Source organism: Populus nigra, chromosome 17 (genome assembly GCF_951802175.1).
Source record: "Populus nigra chromosome 17, ddPopNigr1.1, whole genome shotgun sequence".
Lineage (NCBI taxonomy): Eukaryota > Viridiplantae > Streptophyta > Magnoliopsida > Malpighiales > Salicaceae > Populus > Populus nigra.
The window spans coordinates 3,080,511-3,098,120 of record NC_084868.1 but is presented as its reverse complement, the minus strand read 5'-3'; the positions used below and the strand labels follow the sequence as shown (position 1 = coordinate 3,098,120).

The 17,610-nt window shown below is 32.3% G+C and overlaps 2 protein-coding genes and 1 pseudogene across 20 annotated transcripts; 1 reads left to right on the top strand and 2 right to left on the bottom strand.

Moving 5' to 3' along the window:
- The first annotated feature begins 231 nt into the window (after nucleotides 1–231).
- LOC133677449 (pentatricopeptide repeat-containing protein At3g09060-like) lies at nucleotides 232–4,547 on the top strand. 19 transcript variants are annotated; one of them, XM_062099530.1, is made up of 5 exons: nucleotides 232–2,491; nucleotides 2,662–2,832; nucleotides 2,922–2,976; nucleotides 3,049–3,162; nucleotides 3,684–4,547. In XM_062099530.1, exon 1 carries the CDS (start codon nucleotides 405–407, stop codon nucleotides 2,487–2,489), a length of 2,085 nt encoding a protein of 694 aa, XP_061955514.1. In that variant the 5' UTR covers nucleotides 232–404; the 3' UTR covers nucleotides 2,490–2,491; nucleotides 2,662–2,832; nucleotides 2,922–2,976; nucleotides 3,049–3,162; nucleotides 3,684–4,547. The 19 variants fall into 19 exon arrangements, with proteins under 19 accessions (XP_061955514.1, XP_061955513.1, XP_061955512.1 ...); XM_062099529.1 differs by having other exon boundaries at nucleotides 3,448–4,547; XM_062099528.1 differs by having other exon boundaries at nucleotides 3,385–4,547.
- On the bottom strand, nucleotides 3,851–4,438 carry LOC133677515 (uncharacterized). Its single transcript, XM_062099595.1, has 2 exons — nucleotides 4,098–4,438; nucleotides 3,851–3,998 (listed from the first exon to the last, which is right to left on the bottom strand). The coding sequence occupies exons 1-2, from the start codon at nucleotides 4,436–4,438 to the stop codon at nucleotides 3,851–3,853; spliced, it is 489 nt and encodes a 162-aa protein (XP_061955579.1).
- Nucleotides 4,548–5,515: 968 nt separating the features above from the next.
- On the bottom strand, nucleotides 5,516–9,640 carry LOC133676943 (protein NRT1/ PTR FAMILY 8.1-like; annotated as a pseudogene).
- Nucleotides 9,641–17,610: the final 7,970 nt, after the last annotated feature.

Genomic DNA, 17,610 nt, shown 5'->3' with positions numbered 1-17,610 from the left:
ATTTTTTTTTGATATTTTGATATCATTTTAATATACTTATATAATAATAAATTTTAAAAAATAAAAAAATATTATTTCAAGATATTTTTAAATAAAAAAAATCTTAAAAAACAACTATATTACAGTAATTACCAGCTATTAGTGAATTAATACATATGGGCTTACGTGGAGGGATAGTAACCCAAAGATGACTACATTAGGTATAGTCGTGATTAAGCCGTCCAACCTCGAGGCCGAAGCCGAAGCCGAAGCCATACAGAATTACAGACCTTGAAATGTTGTTTTTGCCGTATAATATTTTTTGAAACCGTTCTTAAAGCCACAACCTAGAATCCTCCAACCACAGCAACATGTCATAAGAAAATGACACAGGAACCCCAAAAATTACCTTCACTACAACTGCCATGGTCGAGCTCCCCAAACCTCTCTCAGCAAGACAACTCTTCAAGCTCCTCAAAGCCGAAAAAAGCCCAAAATCAGCACTCGCCTTGTTCGACTCAGCGAGTCGCCAACCAGGTTACACTCACTCGCCACACATTTTTCTCCTCATTCTCCGTCGACTCTCTGATCCAAAACTCTTGGTCCACGTGACTCGAATAGTTGAACTCATCAAAACCCAGAAATGTAAATGCACAGAAGATGTTGTTTTAACAGTTTTGAAAGCTTATGCAAAAAGCAAGATGCCAAACGAAGCCTTGGATTGCTTCCAAAAAATGGAAGAGATTTTTGGGTGCAAGCCTGGAATAAGATCTTACAATGCTTTGTTAAATGCTTTTATTGAAGCAAATCTGTTAGACAAAGCAGAGTCTTTTCTTGCTTATTTTGAAACAGTGGGCATCTTGCCTAATTTGCAAACATATAATATTTTGATCAAGATTTCTGTTAAGAAGAGACAATTTGTCGAGGCAAAAGGGTTGTTGGATTGGATGTGGAGTAAGGACTTAAAGCCTGATGTGTATAGCTATGGTACTGTGATTAATGGGATGGTGAAAAGTGGGGATTTGGCTACTGCACTTGAGGTGTTTGATGAAATGTTTGAAAGAGGTTTAGTTCCTGATGTGATGTGTTATAATATAATGATCGATGGGTTTTTTAAGAGAGGGGATTACGTTCAGGGGAAAGAGATTTGGGAAAGGTTAGTTAAAGGGTCTTGTGTTTATCCAAATGTGGTTACTTATAATGTTATGATTAATGGGTTGTGTAAAATGGGGAGGTTTGATGAGAGTTTAGAAATGTGGGAGAGAATGAAGAAGAATGAGTGTGAAATGGATTTGTTTACGTATAGCAGTTTGATATGTGGGTTATGCGACGTGGGAAATGTTGATGGAGCTGTGGAGGTTTATAAAGAAATGGTCAAGAGAAGTGTGGTGGTTGATGTTGTTACTTATAATGCATTGCTTAATGGGTTTTGCCGTGCAGGGAAGATTAAGGAGAGTTTTGAATTGTGGGTTATGATGGGGAAGGAGAATTGTCATAATGTTGTTAGTTATAACATATTTATCAGAGGATTGTTTGAAAATAGGAAGGTTGAAGAAGCTATTTCTGTTTGGGAACTCTTGCGTAGGAGGGGGAGTGGAGCTGATTCTACAACTTATGGAGTTTTAATTCACGGGTTGTGTAAGAATGGGCATTTGAATAAGGCTTTGAAAATATTGAAAGAGGCAAAAGATGGAGGAGATAAGATGGACGCTTTTGCATATTCTTCGATAGTCGATGGCTTAAGCAAACAAGGGAGAGTAGATGAAGCATTGGGCATAGTGCATCAGATGGATAAGTATGGCTGTGAGTTGAGTCCTCATGTTTGCAATCCATTGATTAATGGTTTTGTCCGAGCTTCCAAACTTGAGGAGGCAATTTGTTTTTTCAGAGAAATGGAATCCAAAGGTTGTTCTCCTACTGTTGTCTCTTATAACACTCTTATAAATGGTCTGTGCAAGGCAGAGAGATTTAGCGATGCATATTCTTTTGTAAAGGAAATGCTAGAAAAAGATTGGAAGCCAGACATGATCACTTATAGCTTATTGATGGATGGCCTCTGTCAAGGCAAAAAGATTGATATGGCCCTCAACCTGTGGCGTCAAGTTCTTGTTAAGGGTTTGGAGCCTGATGTAACCATGCACAACATTTTGATGCACGGACTTTGCTCTGCAGGAAAAATTGAAGATGCTTTGCTGCTCTATTCAAATATGAAGCAGTCAAACTGTCTTCCCAATCTTGTTACGCATAACACACTCATGGATGGGCTTTATAAAGCCAGAGAGTGCGAGATGGCATCAGTGATTTGGGCTTGCATGATCAAGAATGGGTTTCAACCGGATATAATCTCCTACAATATTACAATCAAAGGGCTTTGTTCTTGTGGTAGAATATCAGATGGCATAGCGCTCTTCGATGATGCCTTGAAACACGGAATACTCCCAACCTCCATTACATGGTATATACTTGTCAGAGCCGTTTTAAAGCTGGGACCTCTTGATTCATTGTCCTGAAAGTAAGAATTCTTTTCTGGATTTTTATTTACGTAGGAGTAGTTCTTATGCTCATAGATTTGATCAATAAGACAGGAAAAGAAGTTATCTTATCGTACACTTTTCTACTTCTACTAGAGATTTAACGATTTGCCATTTTGAACTGACAAGATTTTCCTGCACTGTCTTTCAGCTACCAGTCTCGTGGCTAGTTTCGAGTGATGCTAAGATTCGTACATTTCCCTGATTCAGGAGGTAAAAGTTATTATGCATCCATTTCAAAGGAATTGCTATCTGTGCTCTGGGAATTTTTATGGATAAAAGCAAGCAATTGTGTCCGTACTGGCATGTGGTTTTCCAGAAGGTCACAAGCAACTACACTTTACTTACTTTTATTGATAATGGAACTTCCTTTCAAAGATTGTTTTCTTAATATTATGGAAAAACTTGCAGATGTGGTGGTATATTTGCTTATGACAAAACCTGGACACTACCTGCAAGGCAAACAGTGAGTATCCACAGCCCATATCGCCAATTTAGCCCTTCAACAACCAGTTTTTGCTTCATCATTTTATTTCAGGGCCCATAAATCTTCTCTTCCATTATTTGGTACACCTTTTCGGAATCTTCCACTAGAAAACCCTTATGGAGGAGTGATGATCGGCATCAAGCTTCTTGACAATAGGAGTCCCAAGTATGTGATCTTTTTCCTCGACCTTTGAATTCTTGGGCTTTTTTTCTCTGGTTTGCTCAGCTGTACAGTGGCAAACCATCCCGCATCCTATTGTATATATGTGAACAGTTCAAGCAATCTCACGAAAGTGCTTGGCCAGAAAAAAATCTTTACAACAAAAATGATGATAAACATTTCTCAGAAAATAGTCATAACAACGTGAAAACTATGGTTTGATAACAGTTATAGGATAGTTGGCAAAGCATCAGGCATGGTAACCCAGTTACCTCGATCTTGGTGATGCAGTAATATCAGCAAGATCAGATGCAAGATGATGCAAAAGAAAGTAGCTTGATGTATCAAATCCAAGTTGTAAGTTTTCACTTGGGGTTATTGAATCATGCTATATTCATTCAAAATGGTATGTCTATGATTTTATACTATAAATTCATTATAGTGAGGGAAAAGGAGAACTTCACTTTTCTCTGTCTGTCTGTTCCTTATCTACTCTTTCTATGTCTAATGTTAATCTCTGCTTATAGCTCAACTGATTGATCAAACCTGCTAAAATTGCTCCAAGAAATACAACTTTTCTCCATTTAGGTGAAGAAGAGATGAAGGAATTGGCAATCGCAATGCCTAGACGCCCATTAAAGCTAGGTAAATGATTTTCCTTGTTCTTAACCCTGCTTTTGCTTTAATCAGATCTTTAATCTTCTGTGCTTCCTTCCTTGGCTTTTGCTTTATCAACTGGTGCTTTCTGGCCCAGGTTCTTGAAGAACATCCCCTCATACCGGTCCTTCTCCATTTGACCTTCAATATCTGCTACCTTATTATCATTTTTCTCAATTTCCACTCTGTTCAATTCTGCAGATTCCTCAAAATCTTGCATCTATCTCTCTATGTTTGCCAATATCTGCTAAGCTAAAATAATGAATAAGAAGCAGGTTATCAACAGAATTGCTGAGCAAAACCATTTTGTTATTTCCTTTAGCCTATCATGATTTTCATAAGCTTTGGCTTCTTCAGCAAATTGAGTCAGATAAGCTGATCTCTCGTCCAAGTAGTCAGTGAGACGGACCTTTTGAGCTTGAAGCATGGAAATCCTGGCAAGCAACTCATGTTTAGTGTCCCCTTCAGGTGTGGAAGCCTCAGAGTTGGAATCATTGGAATTGCAGATGCACAGGATGGAGTTCTTTGTAATGGATGGCTTTCTAGTGTCCAGGCAGAGGTAGAGAGAGAGGGGAGGAGAGGAGAGGAGAGGAGAGGAGAGGGACGTTATATGGCATTTGTTCATTTTGGGCCTTTCGTTGGGTGGACCTATATCTTTTAGTGTAATACTATTCTTACTAACCCTAGCTATAATTTCAAGTTAATTTCTAATATAAAAGATGCGATTTGGGTTATTATGATTTATTTTAATCAAGAAATAAAAAGGATAATATTTACACAATAAAATAAATTTAAATTTTTTAAAAGAATTATGAATACTAATTAATTATTAAAATCTTTTCATTGATCTTTCTAATAAAAGGAAAAGATACATGTTAATATAAATATTTTCTCTAATTTTTTTATATGTTTTTATTTTTTTATTTTAGAAGCTAATTTTTCTCGGTAAAAATTAATGATTTTTGTTTTTATAAATGTATATACAATTTATTTGTTTAATATATAAAAGAAAGAGAATTAAAGATTAATTATAATAATAAATTAAAAAACTATTAACAAATTAGTTACTATTAAAAAAAAAGTTAAACTGAGAGGTTTAAAACATGAAAAAAGGTTAATAATTCAAATTTGAGTATAAAATGACTTAAAAGTAAAAACTAATGCTTTATGCACTTGTTTGATTCCTCTCTTTTCATTTAAAATAAATTGATGAATATTTCAATATTTAATTTTGTCGTAAAAAAGGAGCCAAAACAACATTTTTCAATGTCGGTGTGTATCACCTAATAATACTTCAAAACAATATTTACATATTCAAATTTTCTATACTAATTCTCGATGATTAATATACAAATTTTATGTAGTGTACTGATTGTTTTTAAAATATTTTTCTGTTTAAAAATGTATTAAAATATATTTTTTATTTTTTAAAATTTATTTTTATCATTAATACATAAAAATGATTTTAAAAATAAAAAATAATAATTTAAGCAAAAAATAAATTCAAGAATTTTCAAAAATATTTTTTAACAAAAAAAATAAAAAAACTTTTAAATCCGGAAAGAAACTCTTTCTTCATTTTGATCTTTTGACATGAAAAAATTACATCAAATAATTTTTCAAAATTCAAAAAATAAAAGGTAATGTGAGAAAATGTGTGCACCAAAACACGAGTTTCCTAAGAACAAATGAAGCTTATCGGTTGTTGCAGAACTCTTTTTTTAAAAAAACCTTGTTGGCTTGGCCAGAAACAACAATATTCTTAGATACAACCATTAAATATAACAAAACAAACATATCAGCTGTGCTACATTGGCAATCCTCAACGTGTCCATCAGTATTTATCAAACACTTTTTGCAGGCAAAAGGAACTTGAAACAGAGCTAAAATTTGAGATGTGATTTCTGCATTGTCCACTAACCATTCAGTCTCGTTGAGGATGCCCTGTAGCTTTCTTGTAGGTAAACCATTTTGAAATCCAGAGATACAAAATGAAGTTCAGGAAGCTGAGAATTGCCAAGAGCCAGTAGAAGTAATCAAGATGGCCCCTGTTCATATTATCAGGAATCCACCCGAGCTTCCCACCTCTCGTTGTGATTTTGGTAACAATGGTGACAAGCAGAGTGCTCAAGTAATTTCCTAATGCGACAGTGGTAAGCGAAAGAGCTGAGCACAAACTTCTCATAGCATCTGGTGCCTGGTCGTAGAAAAACTCCAACTGTCCAATGAAGGTAAAAACTTCTGCACATCCAATGAGAAAGTACTGCGGTACTTGCCAGAAAATGGACATTGGGATGTACTTAAGATCATAGTAATTGTTCTTTTGGACAAAGTTGAGCCGAACAACCTCCAATATTCCAGCAGTGATCATGGACACAATTGATATGACGAGGCCAATGCCCATGCGTTGGAGCTGAGTAAAGCCTCGTTCATGACCCGTAAATTTCCTTGCATATGGGACAATGATTCGATCGTATACAGGAGCCCAGAAGATGACACTAAGGGTATCAAAGAGGGAGAGCGATGCTGATGGAATCTGGAAATGTGGACCCATGTGTTGGTCCATGGTATTTCCTTGCAAAACGAACATGGTGCTCATTTGACTGTACACAGTTGAGAAGACTATTCCAGATGCCCATACTGGGAGCAACCTGATTATGGACTTAAGCTCTTCAACTTGAGTTACTGTGCAGAGTCTCCATGGACTTGTTGAGCCCTTTATATTGTCATCTTGGGTTTTCACAGCAGCCTTATCGAAGAACCTGAAATTCAACAAGGGTTGATTGGATCAAGGCTAGAAAATGATAATTCAACAAATTTGTTTACAAATCTTCAGAGCAAGGTTTGCATTTGAGAAATGGAAGTGTGATAGATAGAAGAGATGCTCTGTTTGCATGTAAGCTAAGTAGCACAGGTGTAACATGAATCTGGGTGAACATTCGCATTAGTTACTTTTTGTGCAAAATACTTCCCTCTCCATTCAAGGTGAAAAATATGAAACGACCTTGCTTGGTTTCTTGGTCGTTTTCAGAAACACACTTCTTAAGTACCCAGAAGAACCATTGCTTGGATATATGAATTGCAACATGAGATTCGCTGACGTGTTTATTCGCAAAATGAGCTTGCATGACCCTGTTGATCAAGGAATCTACGGAGCTACTAGATAATTGAAAATAAATAGGAGAGGAAATAAAATCAACATGTAGAATTTTGTGGATTTGAAAAAATAAAATATCAGAAAACAACAGGGATAAGAGACTAAACTTGACCTAATGGATTCGAGAAACTTGCATCGTCAATCTCAAACTTATTGGCCTGGGCACTTACTTGAATTTGTTGATATGTTCAAGCTTGCGGCTTCCTTGGATTTGACTTTCCTCCTCTACAGTCTCGTAAAGAAGAGATTTATCAGCAGGAACTTGAACATTACTCTTTCTGAAGGATGCAACTATAACCTGGACAATCCTTGTAATGGGACTCCCACCAGGTTTTTGAATTCGGTATAGCTTGCTTCCTAAGAAGAAAAACACAATCGCTACAGCCATGGCAACTGCTGGACTCCAAACCCCCATCCCCAGCCAACATTCATTTGTATCCAGACCAAAACAGAAGACGCAACAAGCGCACCGATATTGATTGAAAGGTAAAACCAATTAAAAAAGGAGCTTTTCTTTTTCCTCTCGGTCTCATCAGTTTCATCAAATTGATCTGCGCCAAAGGATGAAACACATGGCTTGATTCCTCCAGTTCCAAGAGCGATCATGTAAAGTGCTACAAAGCATGCTGCAGTTTGTCCTGTGGTCGGGTGGCAAGAATCCTTATCACATGATGGCTTCAGACCAGTGACCGAAGCAGACAGTGTTAGGAGTGTCATTCCCTACCAGAAAAATAAGATGTCATCATTTTCACAAATACATATATCGCAAGAAATATGTATTTGATCGACTATAAAATGTCTTGAAAAGGTGAAAACCAGGACAAACTTTTTTCTGAGAGGAAATTCTAGAATGGCTAGAAATAAACAGGCAAGCATAAACTGAAACCAAACTCTCGGTGCAAACTGATAACCAGAGACACTGATCAAGTGTACTGGCAATTTGGTTCACTTTTAAAGCAAACTTACAACGATATATATGATAACAAAACTCGCAATTGTCCAATATCTTCCCAAATATGAATCTGCTAGAAAGGCTCCAATCAGTGGTGTGACATAGCAAGTTCCAGACCAGTTGGTGACATTGTTTGCTGCAGCAACATTTCCCTGGTTGAGACGGTCCCCAAGATAGTTCACTAGATTCGTACTCATACCGTAGTATGCCAACCTTTCACAGCATTCATTCCCTGCAAGGAGATTATTAAGATTTTGACGATAAACAATTTTAGTGTATGGATATTACAAGGGAATCGTAAGTCAGATATCATACAATGAGCTTGACCAGGAAAAGATGGACAAAATATCATACCAAGAATAAAGCGGCAAGACTTCCAGTTTCCAGTTTTCTTCTTATTAGCTGGATTTCCTTTGATATCCACCGTCCCATTGTTTGTGTAATCAGCTTCTGCCATAGTTTCTTTCCTGACCTGCAACACGCTTTCTCTGTTGAGACTTCATATTTGATTTTTATAGTTTATCTATAATACAAGCAGAGCATCCCTAAAATCAACGTTAGACTCAGAGCAAAAAGACAAAATTCTACTGTTTACAAGACAATACTGAATTGTAGTTGTTTCTAACACTGAAATAGGGAATCCTAGCACGACCATTTTAATAAAATGCACTCATACATTCATAAATCGAACCTCATATAATTTTCCCCTTTCATCTCCTACTTAAATCTATGCAGAATTATATAAATTCATGCATCACACATAACAAGTTATATTTTTCTTTTCCTTCTTGCCATGCAAGCTAATCCAGAGCAATTTGAGAATCTGATTCACCTGAATTCAAGTTGGAAAAAACAAATTGTACTTGTAGATTCAACACACAACTCGGCAATCATGCTTATATAAAAAGGGAAAAAAGAAACAGAGGAAACAACTAAACCCAATAAACTTTTTTTTTTTGTGCCAACAGATCAAAAAAGAATAAAAAGGGTCATTTGTATCTGGTAGGAAGCACTAGAATACAACAAAGAGATAACCACAAATCGCCAGAGACTCCAAGCACAATAAAAATAAAAATCAAGAGAGATACACACATACAAAAAGATGCTATAAGCCAAGCCATAAGCATTAGAGACTATTTATTTCAGTGTAAAGGTCAAAACCCATCTGGGAAATGGAAAGATTAAAAGAGAAGATTACTCTTAAAACCAAATTCACAACATTAACACAGATACAATAACAATACTTGGAGATATCAAACACAAAAGAAATAAATCATAATATTCTTGAGAGTAAAAAAAAGAGAGAGAAAAGTAAAAAAATCCTCAATTTTACTACACAAACTCTCAATAAAACAGGAAAAGTTCAGTCATCACTAATAAGATCCTATCAGGGCTATGTTAAAACAGAAAAAAAAAAAAAAAAACATTATGCATTGAATGCATGCAGAAACAGTTCACCAAGACAGAGATTTCTCAAGAGGAATCCTTCTCTTCTCTTTTGGTTCTGGTTGTTACAGGCAAGGTGATGAGGTGGTAATGCTAATGGTATTGGTATTGGAATATAAACACACTCAAAAAACAGTAAAAAAAAAGCAAGACAAAAAAACAAATAAAAAGTGATTTGAGCCAATATAGAAAACAAAGTCAGAATCCAACTCAAGCACATCTGTGCAGTAGAGAGGGAGGTATTCGGCGAATCTCTTTTACCATCTGTTAGATACTGAGAGGATGAATCTTATTTTTGTTTAATAAATTACATCTTACTCCCCTAATTCTTAAGAAATTATTAAGTTAGTACCCCTAGTTCTGAAAACCACTCACTGAACCCTTATGTTTTCTTGCAATGTTTAGATGTTACTTTTGGTATTTAGGTAATAGTATTAACTAATAAGGCAAAGAATCCATTAGCAAGGCAAAGAATCCATTAGCAAGTTGCTGGTCACAATTGATTAAAAAATTAGTTGATAATTTCTAAAATCACAAGGATTAAATTAATTATTTGTCATTGTAATTTCTTCGCTTACCCTTAATTATGATAATTATGTTATGAATATAATGTTACATGCTAATAGCATGGATGATTATATTCAGTTTGGTTTGATTTTTATTAAAAAAATAATCAAATCGGTTCAAACTGGCCGGTTTCAGTTAAGTTATTTTAGAACAAAAACCAGTTCAAGCCAGTTTTTTTAGTTTGGCTTGATTTTTTTCGATTTGGCTTTGATTTTTTACGGTTTGACTCGGTTTTTCTCCGATTTAGCTCAATTTTTTTTTTCTAAAATAGTATTAACTAATAAGGCAAAGAATCCATTAACAAGTTGCTGGTCACAATTGATTAAAAAATTAGTTGATAATTTCTAAAATCACAAGGATTAAATTAATTATTTGTCATTGTATTTTCTTCGCTTGCCCTTGTTATGATAATTATGTTATGAATGTAATGTTACATGCTAATAGCAGGGATAATTATTTTCGGTTTGGTTTGATTTTTATTAAAAAAATAATCAAATCGGTTCAAACTGACCGGTTTCAGTTAAGTTATTTTAGAACAAAAACCAGTTCAAGCTAGTTTTTTTGGTTTGGCTTGGTTTTTCTCGGTTTGGCTTTGTTTTTTTACGGTTTGACTCGGTTTTTCTCTGGTTTAGCTCAGTTTTTTTTTTCTAAAATAGTATTAACTAATAAGGCAAAGAATCCATTAGCAAGTTGCTGGTCACAATTGATTAAAAAATTAGTTGATAATTTCTAAAATCACAAGGATTAAATTAATTATTTGTCATTGTATTTTCTTTGCTTGCCCTTGATTATGATAATTATGTTATGAATGTAATGTTACATGCTAATTGCAGGGATGGTTATTTTCGGTTTGGTTTGATTTTTATTAAAAAAAATAATCAAATCGGTTCAAACTGACCGGTTTCAGTTAAGTTATTTTAGAACAAAAACCAGTTCAAGCCAGTTTTTTTGGTTTGGCTTTGTTTTTTTACGGTTTGGCTCGGTTTTTCTCCGGTTTAGCTAAGTTTTTTTTTTCTAAAATAGTATTAACTAATAAGGCAAAGAATCCATTAACAAGTTGCTGGTCACAATTGATTAAAAAATTAGTTGATAATTTCTAAAATCCCGAGGATTAAATTAATTATTTGTCATTGTATTTTCTTCGCTTGCCCTTAATTATGATAATTATGTTATGAATGTAATGTTACATGCTAATAGCAGGGATGATTATTTTCGGTTCGGTTTGATTTTTATTAAAAAACAATAACCAAATCGGTTTAAACTGACTGGTTTCAGTTAAGTTATTTTAGAACAAAAACCAGTTCAAACTCGGCTCGGTTTTTCTCGGTTTGGCTTGGTTTTTCTCCGGTTTAGCTCAGTTTTTTTTTTCTGGTTTGGCTTGGTTTTTTTGTTTGGATTCGGTTTGGTTTTCTTGGTTTCAGGTTTATAAAACCGAACCAGTCATTTTTTAAAAAATTATAATCAATTTAATCAGTTTTTTTTTCACGGTTTAGTTTTTTTGGTTATTTTTTTTTGTTTTCTAGTTTAATCTGTTTTTGGTTTTTTTGCTAACCCCTACAACCTAGTGTTATATATTAATGTCATTATATTTTGAAATGCTTATGTTTGTTGTGTCTATTAAATCACTAGAACATTAACACTTTAATAATATATTTATATATAAAAAGGCTAGAATGTCTCCACTTTGAGTATTAGTTCAATAGCAATATTTATCGAAGATATAAAAGTTTTCATAAAGTAACAATTCCAACAGCCTTGATGAACTTTGATATTCTGTCATGCTTAATCATTAACCTCCACTTCCTCTAAATGGATAAGATTCGGAAGAGAGGCATGGGAGATGGATAAAGAAATAGGGAAAACATGGTTTGGCTTCTTTTTTTTTTTTTAAGATCACATGTTTTTTATTTTTAAAATATTTAGATGTTGATATATTGGATTGACTAATGCCTTGCAGCTTACACTATCAACACTATCAAATTTGTGGCTCGCTCGTGAATTTTACTAGGTTTAATAATTTTTTTTAAAAAATATTTTGAATACTTAATTAAATAATAATAAAAATAGACATTCGCAAAACAGGTAGCAGCTAAATGCCGCAATGTTTATTTGAGACCACAATAATCTTATAAAAAGTAAACCGAAACGAAAACCAATTAAAAAACAACAAAATTCTAAAAGATAAAATTGAAAAGAAAAGGCGAAAAGAAAGATGAAATTGAAAAAAAAAAACAATTAAGCACCAACCAAAGATCACAACATTTATTTAAGATCATGGTAAGTGATAACCTTATAAAAATAACCAAAACAAATCATGAAGACCAATTAAAAACAAACTAAATATTAAAGGGTAAAATTAAAAAAATAAAGAGAAAAAATTCAATAGAAACCCAACATTGAATGATGAAATTGAAAAAAAAAATAAAGAAAAAAAAGCCTAAAAAATATCAGCCTAGACATGCAAACCTGGGGCAGGCCCACAACCCTAGGCCTTGGTTATTTTTTTTTCTTTTTTTTAAGGGTCAGGTGGCGCTTTGCCTACTACTTCTTAGAATCTAGCCATCACAATAATGACTGAAAATTCAAAGGTGTGTATTATGGGTTGAAAATCTATTTTTTCAATATATTTTTACCCAAAAACACATAATACACACCATACAAACCTTCATAAAGCACCTAATAACCCCAACACACCCTAAAATCACCTAAAAAAGCAAAGACTAACCTAATAAAAATAATAAAAATAGAATACAATCTCTTTTTTTTTAGGCATGTTTATTGGCAAAACACACAACTATCAAACTCTTCTCGTCAAATGGATCTTATTGACACGAAAGACGATGAGTTTCGTCATAAAAAAATGGCCAAACCGATCACTTACTCTCTCTTTGCATTTTCAGGCGAGTCTCTCTCTCCTCTTTCTAACTTAGAGCCTGAAAAAATAGAAAACAAGACTTTTAAACCAAATTGAAAGCCATATAATTTCTTATTGGTTTATATTTTATTCCTTTATTTTTTAATATGGTATTTGTACCATAATTTCAAGTCTAAATTCATCTAATTTCTAGGTTAGATGACATGTTAGATGTGTTACATGAATAATGTATCTTTGTAAAAATTGATTTAAAAAGTGATTATCAAATTAGGATGAAAGAAAAAGATGAATGAAAAATTGCTTTTAAGACTAAATATGAGTTATATTAGTGATTGGTTATTCTATTTGGTCTCACTAATGTACCGTACATATTTATGAGATTGATGAATTATGTATCGCATGCATTTATAGGCAGATTTATTGTAGTCTATTTTAATGATATCTTGGTGTACAATAAAAGTTTAGATGAGCATATTAACTATTTATGTTATGTGCTTGATGTTTTAAGAAATGAGAAATTGTATGCCAACTTAAAGAAGTGTATCTTTTGCATGGATAAATTGTTTTTCTTGGCAACGTTGTTAGCGTAAAAGATATAGAAATGGTGAAGAAAATCTATGAGAATTGTTGCTACCTAAGTTTTTACCCTATTTTTGAAAAAGTTTTGAAAGAAACAAAAAATAACAAATCATCTAACCCCAAATCATTGCGTATATGTTTTTGAATTTTTCATAAAGATCCTCATTGAAATCCAGCAAGATTTTGATGAATCATAGTTGATAAAATCCTTGATCTATAACAGCAAGGAATCCAAGTTCATACCCCGTAATCGAAAAATATCGGTTAAACCCTGCAATTAGGGAAGAAAGAGAGAAGAACTCTACTATTAAAAAATTCTCAAGAAATGAGAAGATCAACCCTGTCATCAAGAAGAATTTTTTAGGTCAACCCTACAATCAGAAAGCAGCAAGATTTCAAACCCCCTGATTGGGAAGTATTAGGTCCACCCTACAATCAGGGAATACCAAATTCAGACCCCATGATCAAGAAATATCAGTTAAACCTTGCAATCAAGAAAAAAAAAGAACCATACTATTAGAAAATTCTCAAGAAAAGAAAAAGATCAACCATGTCATCAGGAAGAATCTTCAGGTTAACTCTACAATTAGAAAACACCAAAAAATTCAACCCTATAATTAGGAAGAAAAGTGAGAAGAACCCTAATATTAGAAAATTCTCAAGTAAAGAAAAAGATCAACCATGTCATCAGGAAGAATCTTCAGGTCAATCCTTCAATCAGAAAGGACCAAGTTTTCAAACCCTACAATCAGGAAATTTCGAGTCAACCTTGCAATTAGGAAACACAAAAAAATTCAACCCTACAATAAAAAAGAAAAGTGAGAAGAACCTTGCTATTAGAAAATTCTAAAAAAAGAAAGATCATCTTGTTTTCAGGAAAAATCTTCAGGAAGCAACGAGTTTTCAAAACCCCACGATCGTTAAGGTAACATTTTGGTTCTAGTTAAAGGAATTGTAAAATGAGATTTCAAGTTGACTGAGCTAAAAATAAAGACCAAGGTTCTAGTTAAAGAGAGTTTCTAAATTGAGATTTCAGGTTAATTCAATTGAAGACAACATTATGATTCTAATTAAAAGGGATAGCTAGATGGGATCTTAGATTGACCGAGTGAAAGAACAAAAAAAATTCTAGAGGAATAAGAATTGAGTGGTAAAAATAAAGTTGAAAGAAAAGAAGAACAAAATGAGACTATATAAATTAGAAAAAAACAAAACAAAACAAAAGGAGAATATATGAATTAAAGGGTATTAAAAAAACATATGCCGTGTAAATGGACCTAAAGTAGAGAAAAAGTAAAATAGCCTCAAAATTACCACTAATTATATATCTTGTTATTAAAAATAATCACCATTATGATCATTGTCACAATAACTATCATCCTATTACAAAGAATATTACCATCATAACCACTAGTAATATTATCGTTATAGATTTCATCATCATCATTATTGCCTCCACCAGAAACATTGTAAATTTTTTCATCTTGTTATTATTATTCAAAAACCATCAATGAAAACTATTTTATTATATATGAAAAGTCTTTCTTAATACATTCAAACAATGAAACATAATTTATATATATAAAAAAAACTATTTTCAATAGAAAAATATTTTTTCTAAGAAAATACTTCATGCAAAACAAACCATTGAGAATTTATTTTATATGTTATAAAGATTTAGAGATTGAAAAGACCAATTCTTTAGCCTAATCTTTCTCAACAACCCCCCAAAACTCAACAATTTTGTTATATTTGGGCAGTAGGATCCCACCTTTCCTAGAAATACTTAAGCTTTCACAAATATATATGTGCATGTGTATTATAAAGGCATGTTTTGGACACTATACTACTACTATATTCGTCTCTCTCTCTCTAATGACGGCTAAATATATGATTCAAAGTTCTTCCTTGTCTAGCACCTCTTTGTTTAATTAATGAGAGCTAAATATTAAACTTGAAATTCAGGAGCTAATCAAATTCCTTTATACGGTGAGTTTTGTACTTGGTGATCTTACAGTCCATAAAAATTAAAATATATTTTTGTGCTTGGACTCTCTTACAACTACTGTTATTACCCAAACAAGTATGGAAAACATTAGTGTTGCTGTCTCCACTATCTTCTTATCTTCTTAATTATCATGACAAGTTACAACCATCGACTATTTTATCATTAATGTTATCATGATTATTACAATAACTAACATCATGCTACCATCATAATTATAAATTAATTAAAAAATATTACCACTATCATTATAATAATCACTATCATCTTTATTATTTTTATTATAAATATCATAATTTTTTATTTTATTTTTTAACATTATTTGGAAACCACCAACAAGAATTACTTTATTTGGCATGAAAATATTGTTTTAATACAATCATCAGATGAAAAGAAACTCATTTTTTAAAAAGTGTTTTCAATAAAATCATTTTATAATTTCATTTTATAATTAATATATATATAATAAATTGAAATAATATAAAAACTATTAAACAATCCAAAACAATAAATAGAAATACGTATAAATTAAAATATAAAAGGATGTAGGTAGGGTTTGATTGATATTTAATAATACAATTAAAATAATCTAAAGAAATTGGTTTAATTTAAATACAAAGATATTATATCTAAATAAAGAAAACTAAAAATTAAGAAGATGTAAAAGTTATTCTACTCTTAATAAATAATAAAATAAAATAACCTTATATTTCTTAACAAAAACAAAATTAATTAGAAAGACTAAAACAACACAATATTCCACTCCAAAACAAACAGGTGATTATTTTTTAAAAGAAATAAAAATTGAATCATCAATTTGAAGCTCTAATAATTATATTTGTGAATCCCACCAATATAATCTCATTCCACCCTACCTATCAAGCTTTGAGAGGTACTCCTTTGTCAATTTAACACGTCATAATGTTTTTTTTAATTAAATTGAAAAAAATATGATATTTGAATTTCCAATTGTATTTTTCTTTGAGTATTTTGTGAAGTCCAAAAGTTACCAACTTTTATTAATTTCGTCGAAATTGAGGTTGGACCTCCAAGGACCCAAGCAAATGATTGTCTTCGCTAACCATAGCAATTATTTATGCCATGGTTTGATTTTATTCTTGTTTTTTTTTTTTTTTATGAGACAGATGCTTGCATTTTAAGTAAATATATCAAAGTTTGGTTACATAATTCTGAATAATAGATCCCATAGCATGAGGAGGAAAGTCTTCAACAAGAATAACTCCCTTATTACAAAAACGTGCAAGCTTAGCTAATAAGTAATGAGCAGCTTCGTTGTTGTTTATGTTGGAAAAAAAATATAATGCAAATATTTTTAGAATATTAATAAGTACATAAATAAAGTTAATTGAGTTTCGTATGCAGGGGCGGAACCAGGGGGAGGCGGGTAGGGGCCCGGGCCCCTGCAAAATATTTTAAATTTTTATATTTTTGTGTTTAAATATAGGAAAAGCAGTTGACAGATTAAATGCCTACTGCAGGCTTAGAACGAGGCCTTCAACTGCTTATATTTTTTGCCCTTTCTATTATATAATTCCAGCTCCGCCCCTGTTCGTATGAATATAAAAAAATATAAAAATGTATCAGATTAATAAACACAAAGTTTAGGAAGAAAATAAAAACATTATTCTAAAAAAATATATTCTTTGTCGTCGTTAAATCTAAATGGCCAATCAAAGGATATGAACTTAGAAAACTAATTCGATTTTCCCTTTACGATAATGAACCTAAAAGCTAGAAGGAGAGGATAATAGGCAAGGAGAGGAAGAATAAGCCAATAGACACCAGAACTATTTTTCTTCTCTATTTCTTTTGTATCGGTCCAATTTCCCCTTCCCCAATTTAGATAGGAGATTTAGGAATAAAAACTTTTATGGAATTAGATCAGATACTTTTTAAAAATAATTATATTTTTATTTAATATTAATCCTCACGTTTTAAACTCATAAATACTTAACGAACTAACATAATAAAAACTATTCAGGTATTAAACATGATAAACTAATTAAATAAGATATTAAAGTAATAGATATGTAAATAAGCAGTTGAGATAAAATAAAATTTTAAATCAAAAAAATTATTTTATATTTAACCCAAACCTAAACTCTGACTAACATTTAATAATTTTTATTTTCCGAGGCTCATATTAATTATTTTACAAATGTGCGTGTAATAATATCTTCAGAAAATAAAATCTT